Source organism: Schistocerca gregaria, chromosome 7, assembly GCF_023897955.1.
Source record: "Schistocerca gregaria isolate iqSchGreg1 chromosome 7, iqSchGreg1.2, whole genome shotgun sequence".
In the NCBI taxonomy this organism is placed as follows: domain Eukaryota; kingdom Metazoa; phylum Arthropoda; class Insecta; order Orthoptera; family Acrididae; genus Schistocerca; species Schistocerca gregaria.
Window position 1 is genome coordinate 90,209,009 of NC_064926.1, and position 20,843 is coordinate 90,229,851.

Consider the following 20,843-nt stretch of genomic DNA (forward strand, 5'->3'; position numbering starts at 1 on the left):
CACAGATTCCAGCAACCCGACACCCTGGCATCTCGACAGCCCAGCACCCCTGCAACCTGGCATCCCATAGCCTGTCAACTCAGCAGCCCTGCACTCCAACAGCCCAGCACGTAGGTATGTTGATAGTCGAGCACCCCAGCTGGACTATCAAACCCATTGACCCACGATCATCTGGATTTTCTGCCATGAATATTTTTAAACAGCTCCAAGGCACCCATTCACTTTTGCAGTCTTATAAACGCTAGTATCGTTTTCCTTAACCATACTTGCCTCCTCTAGCACTGGCCTACAGCTGCAGGTATGACAGACTACTTCCTTCTGGCGATACCGCATTTTTACGTTTACTGTCCATCGTTTCCACCATGAAGTAAAAGATAAAGTAAATTAGTCGTGCCTAAGTTGGTGATAGCATCTAATTTTCTGGCAGGCTGTACGAGGTCGTGCCCTGAGGAAGGCCGTTGCAATTCGGCCGAAACGTCTGTTTTAGTTTATTATTGTTGTTAGTTTTTAGCAATGCCGCGGCATAATACCCACAAAAATTTTAATTTCTATGACACCGGCCGCGGAAGCCTACGTTCTTAGATTAAGTAATGTGTAAGCTTAGGGACCGATGACCTTAGCAATTTGGTCCCATAAGAGCTTACCACAAATTTTCAAAGTAATATTTGACTGCGTGGAGGAAAAAAATAAACGTAATGAACACATGTTTCGTGACAAGACAAGACATTAAAATACAGGACCTGAAACTACACATTCTGTACCAGTTTGACATACCAAAACTTGGAGGAACATATATTAATGGCACCTGAAATTATGAGCAAAGCAAAAAGCAAAAGAAATTGGGCACACAAAAGTTCAAGGTTCTGGAGCACTGTACCACACCTCAATGAAGAATACAGAATGTACCATGGACACATCTTACAGTGCGACTCTATATAAAAACGGGGAAAATCGTCAGTTGGCTTGGTCAACTCTGCACACAATACAACTTAGTTACACAGTAGATGTTGGTCTTTCAGTAGCAGACATCTAACAAATACTATACATTTATCTTCAGGTAAAAACTTTCATCCTGCAAGTTAAAAAGGCTACTGAAGACAATCTTCCACCAAACATCCGTTTGGAGATTAACACAAGTAAAAATATCAAAAGAACGTTTGAAATCATCTTTCGTGGATTTAGTTAATGACAGTGTCGTAGATAACCAGAAGTGTATACGGCTTCGTGATTCTTGGACTCCTCACAGGGACACAGTAATAGTAAATGACTCATCTCTGGATAAGAATAAAACTGAATGCATGACCATTCCGCCGAAAAAAAAAAAATACAGCCTTGAACGTATCTTTCTTTCGGCAATATAAAACGAATTCGAGAAGGATAGCAGGACTCTTTGCATTGACTACACTATAAAACAAAATTTTCATAATGAAAATAAATTTTGTTATTGATAACCACTTCTCTGCTTAGAGAATCAGCCTACGCTTCAACATTGCTGGCGAGCGGCTGACACAGTACTGCCACAAATGTTGCTGAATAAAGGAATATTATCCAAGTGGCATTTGATTTTGCAGTTCAGGAATGCCATTATGAGGACAGTCCATACACCGCTTTCGCCAAGTGTGCCTATTGTGATTCTGCATGCTGTTTCATACTTCTTCTTGAGGAAGCTCATGTACGTTTTGAAAGTTTGATTGGGGGCAAACTAAGAGTAACATTATCGAATTCTTTGACCGTTCCAATTACAGTGGTCCGTAAAGCTTCTAAATGCAATCTGAACAACGGATTCATATTCGACTCGAGAAACTTCCACTGCGAGTATCTTTGCAAAATTAAATGGATCCGCTCTGCCTGTTACATCGGCAGCATCTCGTTTTATGAAAAAAACCAAATACAAGTTAGTTGTGAAATAAAAAACAAACGTTTTTCGCTTATTAAATTTAGTGCAAAAATATCGCTACACCTTAAGAATAGCCACCCCCTCAAGTGACATTACTGTTTGAAAGTTTTAACTACGACTACAGTTTTCATTACAATATTATGAAAAGTATGGATTGCTACGTAACATATAGTAGAGGTGTTGAGTCACAGACAGGCACAACAAGAAGACAGCTAAACAAGCAAGCTTTCGGCCAAAAGAACATCTTCTAAGTTGGACAACATACACACACACTCACGCAAACATAACTCACTCACACGTGACCACTGTCTCCACCTGCTGAGGCCAGACTGCAAGCAACGAAGCATCGAGAAACATTTTGGTGGGGTAAAGGAAGAGGCTGGGGCAGGGAGGAGGGTGAGTAGAATAGGGATGGGAGATTGTGAGAGAGGGTAAGCAAGCTAGGTGCAGTCAAGACGTTTGTCAGAGGGCGGGTTGGGGAGAAGGAAGCCGTAAAGGAGAGAACTAAAAAGACTGTGGGAGTGTTGCTGTATACTGCTGAGTGAGAACATTCAAGGAGATAGATGGGTGAAAGACAGTGACTAACGAAGGCTGAGGATAGAGGGTTTACAGGAAGGTTGGATACTTCACAGGAAGAGATGGTTTCTGATAGGAAGTATCCAGATGGCACAGGCAGTGAAGCAGCCATTGAAATTAAGAACGTTGAATTTGGTAGTGTGTTCAGTGGGTGGGTGATGCAACTGTTTCTTGGTCGCCATTTGTTGCTGGCCATTCATGCGAACAGACAGCTTGTTGGTCGTCATGCCCACGTAAAATGCAGTAGAGTGGTTGCAGCTTAGCTTGTAGATCACATGATTGGTTTCACTGTTAGCCCTGCCATTGCTGGATAGGTGATGCCTATGACCGGACTGGAGTGGGTAGTGGTTGGAAGACACATGGGACAGGTCTTGTGTCCATGTCTATTAAAGGAATATGAGCCATGAGGCAAGTGGATGGGCGCAGGAGTTGTGTGAGGAAGGATGAGGATATTGTGTACTTTGGGTGGGTGGTGGCGAAATATCAGTTATGAGGGGTGGGTTAAGATTGGGAGGGTAATTGTGGTCTGTCTTCACAGATGGTATATTTTGACACGGACTGCTAATCACTACAGATGCGATGCCCACAAGCGGCTAAGCTGATTGGAATATTCATGGTATGGATGGATGGCAGCTGTCGAGGTGAATGTATTGTTTATGGTTGGTAGAGCTTATATGGACAGAGTTAATGATGTAGCCATGTTTGAGACAGAAGTCAAAATCGAGGAAGATTTGTCTGGAGTGTGGCCTTATATGGAAGTAAAACGTGAAACTTTACTATAAGAAGAGATAGGTTTTTAGCACACATCCTGAGGCACGAGGGAATAGTTAAACTAATAAAGAAGTGGACTGTTGGTGGTAGACGTTATAGAGGTGTACCGAGGCTCGACCGTAGTTAACGAGATCTCGGGAGGGGGGGGGGGGGGGGGGGGGGTTCGGACCGCAACGATAACAGCTGCCTGAACTGCGTCGCTTGTTGAGAGCGCGCAGTCTCACGCACCCTCCCAATTCTTATCCTGTCCTGTGTTTCCGAGTACCGAATCAGAGGTATAACCCCGGAATCAGTAACCTCTTCGAGGTACCGTCTCGTGGTTGTTGGAAGGCATTAAAAATGGAAAGACCTCATGACTGTTTTAGTGTGGTAACATGCGCTATAACGACGTAACTGTTGTTGCTTCTCTACGAAATGTGACGTTCCGTAATACATTTTCTATCTGAAATTGTTATAGAACCAGCCAGACAGACCAGTTGTTTATTTGATAGGCGTAAGAGTTTTGTACATGTAATTTGGAACTTATAATGAGATACCAAGCATGCGTTTAGGCTGTTTAGAAACACGGAGGCTCACCATGGTTAACGAGTACAGCAGTTCAAAAATACGTACTATAATCCTCCCCCGACGAGGGCTTTATCTATTCCCGATCCACGAATCAGTGCATAAAAAGGGTATCGCTGATGCATTGTTATGGAGGTATTGACGTGTTTGGGATGTCAACGAGCAACGGAATGGACCTCCTGATACGCCTGCCGTAGTGTATCAGGACACCTACTGTCCCAACATGTGCACCTATATGTTTGCCTGCAGCGTCCCACAAGTGTCCTGTGAATCCGGTGAGACACTGCTCCGACTCACCGCTCACCAGTTGTGTCAGAATGATTTTGGGAGGCACACTTCACGAATCTGAGGAAGGTTGCGAGCCTTTTACTGTCCTCTGCTCAACCCCAACAAAGTCATAGAATGTACTGAGCGAGAGGTGGATCCTTCATTGATCCACACACACCGCCACTCAAAAGAACGGGAGATTTTGGAATAGGGATTAATGGATGAGCAGAGTCACTTTACACATATTTATTTATGTCAATGCCGGCCGCGCTGCCCGAGCGGTTCTAGGCGCTTTAGTCCAGAACCGCGGGACTGCTACGGTCGCAAGTTCGAATCCTGCCTCGGGCATGGATGCGTGTGATGTTCTTAGGTTCTAGGGCACTGATGACCTCAGCTGTTAAGTCCCATAGTGCACAAAGCCATTTGAATCATTTATGTCAATTCCTAGGGTACAGTCTAAGCCATCCTTGAATGTCACAAGCATTTTTATCTCTTGAATATCAGATCCAAGAGATGAGGTCACCCTTGACGCACAAATTGCTGCAGCCTGATAGGAAAGCTAAACATGGCTTCACATAACAATTCAATAGGAATCCTGGAGATCCGTATTATTACTCTTAAGTTTTTCGGTGGTAGCAGTTCGAGTACGACAAACAGCGCTCTGAAGATGGCCCCACAAGAAAAAAACACGCTGTCAGGTCAGGCGATCTTGGAGGCCATGCAATATCACCATGCCTCGAATTGGCATTGTTACCGAACAATCGTCACACAGGCGCCATCAATATCCGTGCCGTACGTGCTGTTTGCTCCGTCATGCTGACATCTTGAAATCAGCTGTTGCCAGGCAAGTGGGCAGTTCTTGGGGAACAACACATTCCATCATGGCAACATAATGAACAGATGTTATAGTGCTTGGGCACTCATCGTCATCTTCAAAAAATTAGGGGCCTGTAACGGCATTTTATGACATGGCTAACCATGCAGTAACCTTATTGCTGCTCAAGGGACGCTCGTTTAGCTAACGTAGATTTTACTGAGCCCAAGTGAAGTGGAAGTAAGCTTCATTCAACGTCTACAGATAGTTAAATGAAGTAGCTGTGCACTTTTGATAATATGCGTTCACCATTTCCCTAAGAATTAAAAGACCTTTATGCGGAAGTTGCTGAACGAGGTGCAGCTTGTACGGATGGAACTTCAGATTCACTTTTAGCATTCGTTGAACCCTCGAACGATGCAAATTTAGTGACTGTTGGAGACGTCTAACAGAGCGCTGCAGGCCTCTTACGAAACCAGTTCCCAAAGCACCGATATTGTCTCGCGTACGAGAAGTCCAAGGTCATCCTGCAGACTGCTTCTCGAATGCAGGACCCATAGCTTTAAAACTACGGATTCAGGTGTTGATTGCATGCGCCAAGGGTATAGAGTCTAGACCATGCCGTTCAGTGTTGAAATGACGCAGAAATTCTCGGCGCGCTGCCTCCACACGTCCATTGTCGTAAAAGGCTTTTACCGCAAACGATCGCTGCAAACCGTCCCTTCGCTCTGCGCTTACTGCTCACTATACGGCGAGACGGCGCGAGCAGCTTTCTGTGCGTCTTTCGGTATCGTTGCCACAAGGTGTTCGAAAATTTCGCTTTCTTTTGAGTCACCCTGTACACTGGCTGGGGGCTGCTGTTGAGAAACCGTGGATCAGTGTGGCCCCTTAATGCTTCCATGGCGAAGGACAAGCCTTTTACGTGTAGCCGCCGTCGTAAGGTACAAAACTGTGCTACACGCTTCCAGGTAGGTATCAACAGTTCGATTGTTTGTGGGTGTATTTCTCTGGTGAATATGAAATGATATTCTGCGAGGTCAGGCGACATCATCGTCCACTCACTGAAAATAATTTAAAAATAAGTACAATTATTTATAAATGGAATAAGATTAAAGATACAGTGCACAAGCTCAGCTTGAGGAAGAATGGAGTAAAAAATTGACCGTGTCCTCTCAAAGGAATCGTCCCGCTGTTTTTTTCCTTCATAGATGAAGGAAAATTACCGAAAATCTCAATATGGATGCCCCAGCTGGGTTTGACCCGCATCTGGGCGTGCTACGGAATCCTGTTTGTGTCTTTTCCACACGACACCTTCCTTACTACAAGACTGCCGGTCTAGGCACGGTTGAACTACAGACAACACGAGCCGTGTACCTTCTTCCTGGTGGAACGGCTGGAACTGATCGGCTATCTAATAGGCGGTGCCCATGCAGAGTTGTTTGTATCTTTGGGCGGGTTTAGTGACATCTCTGAACAGTCAAAGGTACTGTGTCTGTATTACAATATCCACAGTCATCGTCTAACTTCAAGAGTCCTGGGAACCGGGATGATGGGTACGCCTTACAATCCAGTATCTGATTTCGGAATCTCTGTCGGACCATGATGTAATCTAATTGAAATCTTCCCGTATCTCCCGGCCTTTTCCAAGTATACCGCCTCCTCTTGTGATACTTGAACAGGGTATTCGGTATTACTAGCTGAAACTTGTTACAGAACTCAATTAGTGTTTCTCCTCTTTCATTCCTTGTTCCAAGCCCATATTCTCCCCTAACCTTTTCTTCTACTCCTTCCCCTACAACTGCAATCCAGTCGCCCATGACTATTAGATTTTCGTCCCCCTTTACATACTGCATTACCCTTTCAATATCTTCATACACTTTCTCTATCTGTTCACCTTCAGCTTGCGACGTCGGCATGTATACCTGAACTATCGTTGTCGGTGTTGGTCTGCTGTCGATTCTGATTAGAACAACCTAGTCACTGAACTGTTCACAGTAAGACACCCTCTGCCCTACCTTCCTATTCATAGCGAATCCTACACCTGTTATACCATTTTCTGCTGCTGTTGATATTACCCGATACTCATCTGACCAGAAATCCTTGCCTTCCTTCCACTTCACTTCACTGACCCCTACTATATCTAGATTGAGCCTTTGCATTTCCCTTTTCAGATTTTTTAGTTTCCCTACCACGTTCAAGCTTCTGACATTTCACGCCCCGACTCGTAGAACATTATTCAATCGTTTTCTCATGGTAACCTCCCCCTTGGCAGTCCCCTCCCGGAGATCCGAATGGGGGAGTAGTCCGGAATCTTTTGCCAATGGAGAGATCATCATGACACTTCTTCAACTACAGACCACATGTCCTGTGGATACACGTTACGTGTCTTTAATGCAGTGGTTTCCATTGCCTTCTGCATCCTCATGTCGTTGATCATTGCTGATTCTTCCGCCTTTAGGGGCAATTTCTCACCCCTAGGACAAGAGAGTGCCCTGAACCTCTATCCGCTCCTCCACCCTCTTTGACAAGGCCGTTGGCAGAATGAGGCTGACTTCTTATGCCGGAAGTCTTCAGCTGCCAATGCTGATTATTTATCAAAATTTAGGCAGTGGCAGGGATCGAACCCGGGACCGAAGACGTTTTGATTATGAATCAAAGACGGTACCCCTAGACCACGGTAATTAGTTTGTGTAAATGCAGCCTGTTGTACTTAAGTACACTATTTATATTAATAAACGTAGCGAATTAAATATGATTCTTAAGATGGAAAGAATAATGAATAGACTTCCACATAAGTGATTTACACCAAATTCACGTTACCATGGATAACACAGAAAATACAGAGTAACAGAAATTGAACTCTGTCAAAAAAACAAGTAAATTAGTTACAAACTATGGCGTGCAGATATTCGGATTTAGTTTATGACATGATCGATATGCCTGCCACCAGCGGGAATGATGTGGGGCAGACGAATAACGAAATGCTGCATGACCCGCTGAAGTGTCGCAACATCGATGCTGTGGTGACCTCCTGAATGGCTGTTTTCAACTCAGCAATGGTTTTGGAGTTATTGTCGTACACCTTATGTTTAATATGGGCCCACAAAAACGAGTCGCATGTGTTCGGATCCGGAGAATACGGCGGCTAATCGAGGCCCAGTGCCCTCTGAACACCCTAGAGCCAGTGCTCCTCCAGGACATCGAACACTCTCCTGCTTCGATGGGGTCGAAGTCTGTCTTGTATAAACCACATCTTGTCGGAATTAGCTTCATTTTCGACAATGATGGTGGAACCATCTTGCAAAACTTTCAAGTACCGTTCGGTTGTCACAGTGTCATTAAGGAATATCACACCGATTACTCCGTGATTGGGCATTGTACACCACACAGTGACCCTTTGAGGGTCTCGCAAAGAGACTCGCAAAATGTGGGTTCTCAGTCCACTAAATGTGCCAATTTTGCTTACATCTACATCCATACTCCGCAAGCCACCAGACGGTGTGTGGCGGAGGGTACCTCGAGTACCTCTACCGGTTCTCCCTTCTATTCCAGTTCGTGCATAGAAGGAATGTCGGTATGCCTCTGTGTGGGGTCTAATCTCTCTGATTTTATCCTCATGGTCTCTTCGTCAGATATACGTAGGAGGGAGCAATATACTGCTTGACTCCTCGGTGAAAGTTTGTTCTCGAAACTTCAACAAAAACCCGTACTGAGCTACTGAGCGTTTCTCCTGCAGAGTCTTTCAATGGAGTTTGCCTATCATCTTCGTAACGCTTTCGCGATTACTAAATGATTCTGTAATGAAGCGTGCTGCTCTCTGTTGGATCTTCTCTATCTCTTCTATCAACGCTGATCATTCCATTTTAAATCACTCCTAATGCGTACTCCCAGATAATTTATGGAATTAACTGCTTCCAGTTGCTGACTGCTATTTTGTAGGTAAATGATAATCGATCTTTCCTTCTATGTATTCGCATCACATTACACTTGTCTACATTGAGATTCAATTGCCATTCCCTGCACCATGCGTCAATTCGCTGCAGATCCTCTTGCATTTCAGCACAATTTTCCATTGTTACAACCTCTCGATATACTACAGCATCATCCGCAAAAAGCCTCAGTGAAACTTCCGATGTCATCCACAAGTTCATTTATGTATATTGTGATTAGCAACGGTCCTACGACACTCCCCTGCAGCACACATGAAATCACTCTTACTACGGAAGACTTCTCTCCATAGAGAATGACATGCTGCGTTCTGTTATCTAGAAACTCTTCAATCCAATCACACAATTGGTCTGGTAGTTCATATGCTCTTACTTCGTTTATTAAACGACTGTGGGGAACTGTATCGAAGGCCCTGCGGAAGTCAAGACACACGGCATCTACCTGGGAACCCGTGTCTATGGCCCTCTGAGTCTCGTGGACGAATAGCGCGAGCTGGGTTTCACACGACCGTCTTTATCGAAACCCATGCTGATTCCTACAGAGTAGATTTCTAGTCTCCAGAAAAGTCATTATACGCGAACATAAGACGTGTTCCAAAATTCTACAACTGATTGACGTTAGAGATATAGGTCTATAGTCCTGCACATCTGTTCGACGTCCCTTCTTGAAAAAAGGGATGACCTGTGCCCTTTTCCAATCCTTTGGGACGCTACGCTTTTCTAGAGACCTACGGTACACCGCTGCAAGGGGGGCAAGTTCCTTCGCGTACTGTGTGTAAAATCGAACTGGTATCCCATCAGGTCCAGCGGTCTTTCCTCTTTTGAGCGATTTTAATTGTTTCTCTATGCCTCTGTCGTCTATTCCGATATCTACCATTTTGCCATCTGTGCGACAATATAGAGAAGGCACTACAGTGCAGTCTTCCTCTGTGAACCCATCCAAATGAAGGTGGGCTTCGTCGCTAAACCACACCATGCATGCTCAAACTAATTCCCCTCATTCCCCGCGGTCAACCGTGCAGTTTGAGCGTTCTACCGCAAATCGTTCAGAAGTTATATGATTTTATTTCAAAGAGTTCAATAGTTGTCACTCTGTATATTCCTAACGTTGATTAAAAAGGATTTCATCATCAGAAGATTTATCTTTGTGCTTGAATATCTTAGACTGCTGTGTAGAATCTCGTGCCACGGGCGCAGAAGCGTTATTATAGGTTCAGAATGACAGAAAGACTCACCTCGCCTCGCGGATGGCCTCTATCCATGTCTTGCAGTCGGATTCGTTGGCCGCCCGCAATTCGTACTGACGCTGGTTCTCGCGCCGGTACGAGATGGCGAAGCAGTGTTGCTGTAACAAGGAGATCCCCACTGCTCTAACCAAAGGTACCAACACAGGTCAGGGGAGCACATCAAGGCAGTAGGGAGTGCGGGCATAAAGAGCTCATTATTGCGAATGCTACAACTACACTTATTGGGGGGTTTGAAACAATAATAAAATATTTCTGCATAATAAGCTACACTCCTGGAAATTGAAATAAGAACACCGTGATTTCATTGTCCCAGGAAGGGGAAACTTTATTGACACATTCCTGGGGTCAGATACATCACATGATCACACTGACAGAACCACAGGCACATAGACACAGGCAACAGAGCATGCACAATGTCGGCACTAGTACAGTGTATATCGACCTTTCGCAGCAATGAAGGCTGCTATTCTCCCATGGAGACGATCGTAGAGATGCTGGATGTAGTCCTGTGGAACGGCTTGCCATGCCATTTCCACCTGGCACCTCAGTTGGACCAGCGTTCGTGCTGGACGTGCAGACCGCGTGAGACGACGCTTCATCCAGTCCCAAAAATGCTCAATGGGTGACAGATCCGGAGATCTTGCTGGCCATGGTAGTTGACTTACACCTTCTAGAGCACGTTGGGTGGCACGGGATACATGCGGACGTGCATTGTCCTGTTGGAGCAGCAAGTTCCCTTGCCGGTCTAGGAATGGTAGAACGATGGGTTCGATGACGGTTTGTATGTACCGTGCACTATTCAGTGTCCCCTGGACGATCACCAGAGGTGTACGGCCAGTGTAGGAGATCGCTCCCCACACCATGATGCCGGGTGTTGGCCCTGTGTGCCTCGGTCGTATGCAGTCCTGATTGTGGCGCTCACCTGCACGGCGCCAAACACGCATACGACCATCATTGGCACCAAGACAGAAGCGACTCTCATCGCTGAAGACGACACGTCTCCATTCGTCCATCCATTCACGCCTGTCGCGACACCACTGGAGGCGGGCTGCACGATGTTGGGGCGTGAGCGGAAGACGGCCTAACGGTGTGCGGGACCGTAGCCCAGCTTCATGGAGACGGTTGCGAATGGTCCTCGCCGATACCCCAGGAGCAACAGTGTCCCTAATTTGCTGGGAAGTGGCGGTGCGGTCCCCTACGGCACTGCGTAGGATCCTACGGTCTTGGCGTGCATCCGTGCGTCGCTCCGGTCCGGTCCCAGGTCGACGGGCACGTGCACCTTCCGCCGACCACTGGCGACAACATCGATGTACTGTGGAGACCTCACGAACCACGTGTTGATCAATTCGGCGGTACGTCCACCCGGCCTCCCGCATGCCCACTATACGCCCTCTCTCAAAGTCCGTCAACTGCACATACGGTTCACGTCCACGCTGTCGCGGCATGCTACCAGTGTTAAAGACTGCGATGGAGCTCCGTATGCCACGGCAAACTGGCTGACACTGACGGCGGCGGTGCACAAATGCTGCGCAGCTAGCGCCATTCGACGGCCAACACCGCGGTTCCTGGTGTGTCCTCTGTTCCGTGCGTGTGATCATTGCTTGTACAGCCCTCTCGCAGTGTCCGGAGCAAGTATGGTGGGTCTGACACACCGGTGTCAATGTGTTCTTTTTTCCATTTCCAGGAGTGTATATAATGCTGTTGATAAATACATTAAGAATTTACAAACTTGACAGGAAAGAAACAACGCAATCTTTTCTCCCAAAAGACAGATAAACTGGCCAAGCTTTTGTACTAGAGCTGCCATTCAAGTATTTCCAAAAAGAATAAAATAAAAATTGTTTCACAAAGTATTTGTCATAAATATTTGTTCACTTTTTGCATCAACTCCAGTCAACTCTCGAAAAACAAAAACACGTTTTGAGAAGATCAGGAAAGTTCTAGAGATGATTAAAATCTCTGCACGCACAGCTTTTGTTTGGTATCAGGGGACAAAAACAATGCGATCGTTGGGAGAGCATGCGAATCAATTGTTTGAGGTGCTGTGCGAAAGCTGTCATCATCACGACGAATTCATGCACGATTAAGTAGTATTTGTAGGGAATAAGTGTTGAACACGGATGTAACTGTGTCTGTTACAAAAATCTGTGCTGCAGCGAAGCCTTTGACCGAAACCAATCGCACAATAAACAATGAAGAGAACGACAACTTAGGGTGTTACATGACACCATTTCTACTACATTTAAAATGGATTTTGCATTTTCAAGACACCGTAGCGCACTACTTCCTCTAAGAAAAAAAGGCCTTAAGAAGACTATCTCCATGTGCCGAAAATTAGCATTAACAAGCAGGTGCCACACACAAAAGTCGTCTCTTGTACGTTACGACCTGAGTGAAAATTACTCCGAAATTCTCACCATGACAGTTTTTTCGGTATAGCGGACGACCACTCGCTCTGCACAGTGAAGACCCCCGCCCCAAACGCGGAATGAATCCGTGAATCCGTAGTTCAGAAGCACTCGATATTAGCACAGCAGCTGCAAACAAATTACGAAGACCTTTCGCAAAATTATCTTCGCACAGCTCTGGGGATGGTATAAAATGAAGAACAAATTGAACAACTGCTCAAAGCTCTTAAGGTACGCATTTTAAAGCCCATGTTTACCAGATTTTTTTTCCTTGTTGGAGTCAGTGCTACTACGTCTGCTATTACTGTGTGTAACGTTTCCGCTATACACCTGCTTTGTGGGCTTGATGCTGACGGACTGATATGAATTACTTTGTATAACAAGTTCAGTAGTCAATATCAAATTTATTTCTCACTTCATAATACCTGAGTCTAAGTAAACAGAGTTTAACTACATTCTGAGAGTTCCCAGAAGATTTGTGAGAGTTATGGCACTCGCAGTAGCTTGATGCTGAGTGTGAATGAACACTACATTACTTCCTCTAGTGCATACGATAAAACAGTCAAACTAAATATCCTGCGTGATTGCATGACGATGACGCTGGCATAATGTGACATTTATACTTAATTACAAAAAATAATGTCATTACCAAATTAGAAATGTCGGCATATTCTTTACAGTATCTGACGGTTATGCGGTATCCATACGTATGAAAGAAACCAAAAGCAGCTTTTTATCATGAACAGGTAATTCCAAGCATCCATATTGCACTGTAGTGATTCGTAGCTGAAGCATAAAATTGTATTATTTTGGTCTTCTAGATCCTCGACATAATACTGCACAAGATGGTGTTTATTCATGTAAAACAAATGAGAAACATCCGCAGACAATAAATGGCTGCAAAATAAAAGTGGGCAGCCCCGAAATAGGGCTTCATTAATTACTATTTGAAGAGAACAATAGATTTAACAGCTACAGTTAACTGGTTCCAATAAAAGATAAATTTAGTTACGAGTACATGCAAGACAGGTTTCAAATAACATCATGTACACGTTTAATCAGGGGCCCATACACTTCATGTTACTTGAATTGGCGTTACATGAAGCAGAAACTAACTAAATTTTTAGTGAAATGTCTTACAAATGGAGTTTCTTGTTCCACGAGCTCTCGGTATGAATAAGATAATTTATCTGAGCATACGATAAAAACAAAGTCTCATCCTTTCAGCGTGCGAGATTTTAGGTAAAAATCAGCACCCGCTGTATTAAAGACGTATATTCGAAGTCTCTCGTGAGGAAACACACAATTGATGAGTAAAAGCAGTGGCAAAAATAACAAACCGAAACGTAGATCGTAAAAATAAGAAAAAGTATAGCAACAGTTCAAAAAACATAACTAATGTAATAGCATAGCGAATTCGGAGATGTTGAAATAATGTTATAATCGTAGGAAATAACGAAAAATAAACAGGGAACGTAGTAATAATATTTCTTATTGGTCAGTACTGCACTCAGAAAACGGAGAAAAGTATCCTAATGCGAAGAAGCCAAGCGCTCTGCTCGTCAGGTGAGCTGTGAGACGTCACGTCAGAGAGAAGATTTATTTTATTTTACTTTATTGATAGCAGATAAGGACAACAGGTGGGCTGCATCTGATGCAGTTCTGTTAGCTATACAATCATCAGAAGATGTTTCTCTTATTGCTGTTGTGTGAGGTGTTGGGGAAACGTTACAGAACCACATGTGCGGCTACTACCTGAACAAAATGGCATATAATGTTAATTCCACGGATCCCCACGTCTTTCAAATTAAATAATAGAATTATTTCCTTCAAAGGAGCAGTCTGATGAGAAACATTAAATAAATAAGTAAGTAACATGGTTTGATCAGTTGAAAAATTATTGTAAGTAAAATAAGCATATTAAATATACAACCAGCGATATACGGGAAAAATATTTTTAAAATAGAATAATTTATTACTAAATTTTTTGATCCTTCTCTGACTCAAAGTAATGACCAAAAAGATCTCTACATCTGTCTGGAGAATGGAATAGTAAAAGGTGCAATAAATCCTGTAAATTATGGAAGGACTGCAGTTACTGGATACATCACACGCAGTTATTAAAGTACTAAGAAATCATTTTAGAGGAGGTTGAAATGTGGAGGATTTTCCAGGTGACTGGAAAACAGAACATACATGTTAAAAATGCATAAGAAAGGAAGAGAGGGAGACTGTTGTTGTTGTTGTTGTTGTGGTCTTCAGTCCTGAGACTGGTTTGATGCAGCTCTGCACGCTACTCTATCCTGTGCAAGCTTCTTCACCTCCCAGTACCTACTGCAACCTACATCCTCAATCTGCTTAGTGTAGTCATCTCTTGGTCTCCCTCTACGATTTTTACCCTCCATGCTGCCCTGCAATACTAAATTGGTGATCCCTTGATGCCTCAGAACATGTCCTACCAACCGATCCCTTCTTCTGGCCAAGTTGTGCCACAAACTTCTCTTCTCCCCAATCCGATTCAATACTTCCTCATTAGTTATGTGATCTCCCAACTAATCTTCAGCATTCTTCTGTAGCACCACATTTCGAAAGCTTCTATTCTCTTCTTGTCCAAACTATTTGTCGTCCATGATTCACTTCCATACATGGCTACATTCCATACAAATACTTTCAGAAATGACTTCCTGACACTTAAATCTATACTCGATGTTAACAAACTTCTCTTCTTCAGAAACGCTTTCCTTGCCATTGACAGTCTACATTTTATATCCTCTCTACTTCGACCATCATCAGTTATTTTGCTCCACAAATAGCAAAACTCCTTTACTACTTTAAGTGTATCATTTCTTAATCTAATTCCCTAAGCATTACCCGGCTTAATTCGACTACAATCCCTTATCCTCCTTTTGCTTTTGTTGATGGTCATCTTATATCCTCCTTTCAAGACACTATCCATTCCATTCAACTGCTCTTCCAAGTCCGTTGCTGTCTCTGACAGAATTACGATGTCATCGGCGAACCTCTAAGATTTTATTTCTTCTCCATGGACTTTAATACCTACTCCGAATTTTTCTTTTGTTTCCTTCACTGCTTGCTCAATATACAGATTGAATAACATCGGGGATAGACTACGGCCATGTCTCACTCCTTTCCCAACCACTGCTTCCCTTTCATGTCCCTCGACTCTTATGACTGCCATCTGGTTGCTGTACAAATTGTAAATAGCCTTTCGCTCCTTGTATTTTACCCCTACCACCTTCAGAATTTGAAAGAGAGTATTCCAGTCAACATGGTCAAAAGCTTTCTCTAAGTCTACAAATGCTAGAAACGTAGGTTTGTGCTTCCTTAATCTAGCTTCTAAGATAAGTCGTAGGGTCAGTATTGCGTCACGTGTTCCAACATTTCTACGGAACCCAAACTGATCTACCCCGAGGTCGGCTTCTACTAGTTTTTCCATTCGTCTGTAAAGAATTCGCGTTAGTATTTTGCATCTGTGACTTATTAACTGATAGTTCGGTAATTTTCACACCTGTCAACACCTGCTTTCTTCGGGATTGGAATTATTATATTCTTCTTGAAGTCTGAGGGTATTTCGCCTGTCTCATACATCTTGCTCACCAGATGGTAGAGTTTTGTCAGGACTGGCTCTCCCAAGGCCGTCAGTAGTTCCAATGGAATGTTGTCTACTCCCGGGTCCTTGTTTCGACTCAGGTCTTTCAGTGCTCTGTCAAACTCCTCACGCAGTATCGTATCTCCCATTTTATCTTCATCTACATCTTCTTCCATTTCCATAATATTGTCCTCAAGTACATCACTCTTGTATAGACCCTCTATATACTCCTTCCACTTTTCTGCTTTCCCTTCTTTGGTTAGAACTGGGTTTCCATCTGAGCTCTTAATATTTATACAAGTGGTCCTCTTTTCTCCAAAGGTCTCTTTAATTTTCCTGTAGGCAGTATCTATCTTATCCCTAGTGAGATAAGCCTCTACATCCTTACATTTGTCCTCTAGCCATCCCTGCTTAGCCATTTTGCTCTTCCTGTCGATGTCATTTTTGAGACGTTTGTATTCCTTTTTGTCTGCTTCACTTCCTGCATTTTTATATTTTCTCCTTTCATCAATTAAATTCAATATTTCTTCTGTCACCCGAGGATTTCTAGCAGCCCTCGTCTTTTTAACTACTTGATGCTCTGCTGCCTTCACTACTTCATCCCTCAAAGCTACCCATTCTTCTTCTATTGTATTTCTTTCCCCCATTCCTGTCAATTGCTCCCTTATGCTCTCCTTGAAACTCCGTACAACCTCTAGTTCTTTTAGTTTATCCAGGTCCCATCTCCTTAAATTCCCACCTTTTTGCAGTTTCTTCAGTGTTAATCTACAGGTCATAACCAACAGATTGTGGTCAGAGTCCACATCTGCCCCTGGAAATGTCTTACAATTTAAAACCTGGTTCCTAAATCTCTGTCGTACCATTATATAATCTATCTGAAACCTGTCAGTATCTCCAGGCTTCTTCCATGTATGCAGCCTTCTTTTATGATTCTCGAACCAAATGTTACCAATGATTAAGTTGTGCTCTGTGCAAAATTCTACCAGGCGGCTTCCTCTTTCATTTCTTTGCCCCAGTCCATATTCACCTACTACGTTTCCTTCTCTCCCTTTTCCTACTACAGAATTCCAGTCACCCATAACTATTAAATTTTTGTCACCCTTCACTATCTGAATAATTTCTTTTATTTGATCATACATTTCTTCAATTTCTTCGTCATCTGCAGAGCTAGTTGGCATATAAACTTGTACTACTGTAGTAGGTGTGGACTTCGTATCTATCTTGGCTGCAATAATGCGTTCACAATGTTGTTTGTAGTAGCTTATCCGCATTCCTATTTTCCTATTCATTATTAAACCTACTCCTGCATTACCACTATTTGATTTTGTGTTTATAACCCTGTAGTCACATGACCAGAAGTCTTGTTCCTCCTGCCACCGAACTTCACTATTTCCCACTATATCTAACTTTAACCTATCCATTTCCCTTTTTAAATTTTCTAACCTACCTGCCCGATTAAGGGATGTGACATTCCACGCTCCGACCCGTAGAACGCCAGTTTTCTTTCTCCTGATAACGACATCCTCTTGAGTAGTCCCCGCCCGGAGATCCGAATGGGGGACTATTTTACCTCCGGAATATTTTACCCAAGAGGATGCCATCATCATTTAATCATACAGTAAAACTGCATGCTCTCGGGAAAAATTGCAGCTGGAGTTTCCCCTTGCTTTCAGCCGTTCGCAGTACCAGCATAGCAAGGCTGTTTTGGTTAGTGTTACAAGGCCAGATCAGTCAATCATCCAGACTGTTGCCCCTGCAACTACTGAAAAGGCTGCTGCCCCTCTTCAGGAACCACATGTTTGTCTGGCCTCTCAACAGATACCCCTCCGTTGTGGTTGCACCTACGGTACGACTATCTGTATCGCTGAGGCACGCAAGCCGCCCCACTAACGGCAAGGTCCATGGTTCATGGGGGGGGAGAGGGAGACTATAAAAAATTAAAGGTGTCAGGCACTTGCCTTGAGCGACAATCAAGTATAGACATAAGAACAAGCAGGTTGTAGGGTTGGTAGATCAAGAACTGATCACATTCTTTTCTGACAACAGATAATTTCTTCTTTTCGTCTTGGTAGAGAAACGAAATGTCTATGACATGGCACTTTCAGTCAGTTGGTGGAAAAACTTGGAGGCAGCTGAAAGAAACCGAAAAATAAAAAAGATATTTCGAAAATTAAATTAAAACTAAAGTGGGTATTATTTACCACCTGCATTTCGTGTTACAAAAGGATTACTTCGGGATCTGCATCTCACCCACAATGTATTACATATATGTAGTAGAAGAAAATTAGAAAATATGAGCATCCCAATGAAAGATATTTACGACTTGCGCTTAACCGATTGATATTAGCCAAAGACTATAATGATATACACTTAGGTGGCAAATGTCATGTGATAGTAATACTTACATACACATGCGGTGGTAGTATCGCGTACATAAGCAATAAAAGAGCAGTGCATTCGCGGAGCTGTCATTTGTACTCAGGTGATTCATGTAAAAAGGTTTTCGACTTGATTATGGCGGCACGACGGGAAACAACAGACTCTGAAGGCGGAATGATAGTTGGAACTACACGCATTAGACATTCCATTTCTGACAGGAAATCACGAATCCAGTCGGACAACTGAGGCGATATTCCATAGGCACGCAGTATGTTTAGAACACGCTTTTGAGGAACGGTGTCGAAAGCCTTCCGGAAATTTAAAAATATCGAATCAATTTGATATCCCTTTCGATAGAACTCATTACTTCATGAGTATGAAGAACCGGTTGTGTTTCGCAAGAACGATATTTTCTCTATCCGTGCTGACTAAGGGTCAATAAATCGTTTTCTTCGAGGTACTTCATCTATAACTACATCTTTAGTTGTGGTTTTTCTGTAAATATTAAGCATGCGTTCTCTGCATTTGCTGGTGGTAGTGAGGTCCAATAGGTTTAACGAGTTATGACTTTCATATTCACAAGAGAACTGAAGGCTCTTGAGCATGCTGTTGAATTCTTAACTTATTGCCTCAACACGTTGTTCGTTTTTCCCTCTTTGTTATCAATACTGTCATCCACACATTTTTGTTGGATACTAAACTGCTTTTATACACCGGCTGTTGCTACTGAATAATGTTTGTTCATGGTTGTTAGTGAATATGTTAGCTGTGACCCCAATATGCTGCAGCCAGGTGGTAGACCATTGGTATCTGGATACTATGATCCTGAAGTGAAATAATTGTAATTAAGTACAAGTTCAAACAAATCAATGAATTAACTATTTCAGTTACTGACAAATTTTTGTGTTTTGTGAGATTGTATACAGTAAGCTCCACTGCTTCATCTATGAGAATGTTTCTGGCGTGTTATTGGATGTAGATTCCGTCTATTGTCTGGCATCTGTTAGGAACAGGAGTGTTTAGTAGCTCATGTGTTAAAATGATATTGTTTTTAAGAGAATAGGTTACTTCAAATGTAGGTTTTTCTTTAGAATCTCACTTCGTTTATGTGTCAACCTGTAGCCTCTGCTATGCTGTCTCTACTTTCGCAGCACTTCACAAAAAATTGCTAAGGTACGGAGACCAAAATGAAAGTATTCCTTCTCCACCATCAGTCAGTTAAGTAATAGACTGCCACATAATATAAAACCAGTGAAGATAAATTCTTCAATGCGAGTGTAAACAAGATAAAATGTAATCAGTGACCCACATAATACGATTGACAGACCAGAAGAAACTTCCTAACTAGTTTCAAAGAACACATTGCGCATTTAGATACAACAAACCCAATAAATCTGCCACAGCTATACACATTCAGGACACAGGATATTCCTTTGTAATATGGGAAACGATCCAACAATACTTCACAAAAAAAGCAAAGGCCACAAACTCAATATTAGTGAAGGACTGAAAATTTTCATTCACAGTTGTATACATAGAACACACTAAATGAAAACATTGGAAACGAGATTCTTTCTGAGCTTCTCAGATATACTAGATGATGCACTATACCTCTTTCCGTTTTCTACTTCCTAAGTGAGCTAATAAAAAGGTAAATCCCAAAATAGAGTACAGAAACAGTAAGAATTGGGTTACGTTGATACTAAATAGGCAAGTTCTATATTTTTTATATCCTTTACTTCTTTTATTTGTTCTTTACCGTCATCTATTTGCAACAGCAATATTTTAACAAGTTTTTGTGCAGAATCAAACGATTTCATAATTGTTATATGTCTCTATGACCCCCCAGTGTAAGTTGGTAATGAATGACCTCTGAGGCAAGGCACTATATTTTTAAATCATTATAATCTCAGGCTTGTTATGTTATTAGATCGTGTTCTGTGACACAGATTAAGTTAAAAATATATATTTATGACAAACTGCAGAGATTTTTAAGCAATTCTATCACTGTTTAAAATTTATAATCTTAGTGCCATATTAAGCTAACAAGTGCTCGTTTTTTTATTTTTGTTACCAAAATACCTGAAGATGAGAGTGTAAACTCTCGAAATGCATTGTGGCGTGAAATAAAGAAAGCGAGTGACGTAGATAATTGCTTTTTTAGCTTTTGTTGTTGTGAACAGTTGCAGTTTTAAGTAGCTGAAATAGCTGAAGACATTAACTTCAATGGGTACTTATTTACAACTATTTCATTTTCAGTAATAAGGCATCCATACATCTACATGGTGTAGCAGTGGGCCCTAGCGCATCAGGAAAAATAGAAAATATATTCATTAACCATCATTAGCAAAAAATATTCAGTA

The 20,843-nt window shown here is 42.7% G+C and overlaps 1 protein-coding gene across 1 annotated transcript in view; it reads right to left on the bottom strand.

Annotated features, from left to right (window-relative positions):
- The window catches only part of LOC126281292 (ras-specific guanine nucleotide-releasing factor 2-like), a 1,771,818-nt gene that overhangs the window by 1,011,048 nt on the left and 739,927 nt on the right, over positions 1-20,843 (bottom strand). Inside the window, exon 3 of the mRNA XM_049980119.1 lies at positions 10,072-10,181. Within this exon, the coding sequence (XP_049836076.1) occupies positions 10,072-10,181 (110 nt within the window). The remainder of the gene's footprint in view (positions 1-10,071; positions 10,182-20,843) is intronic.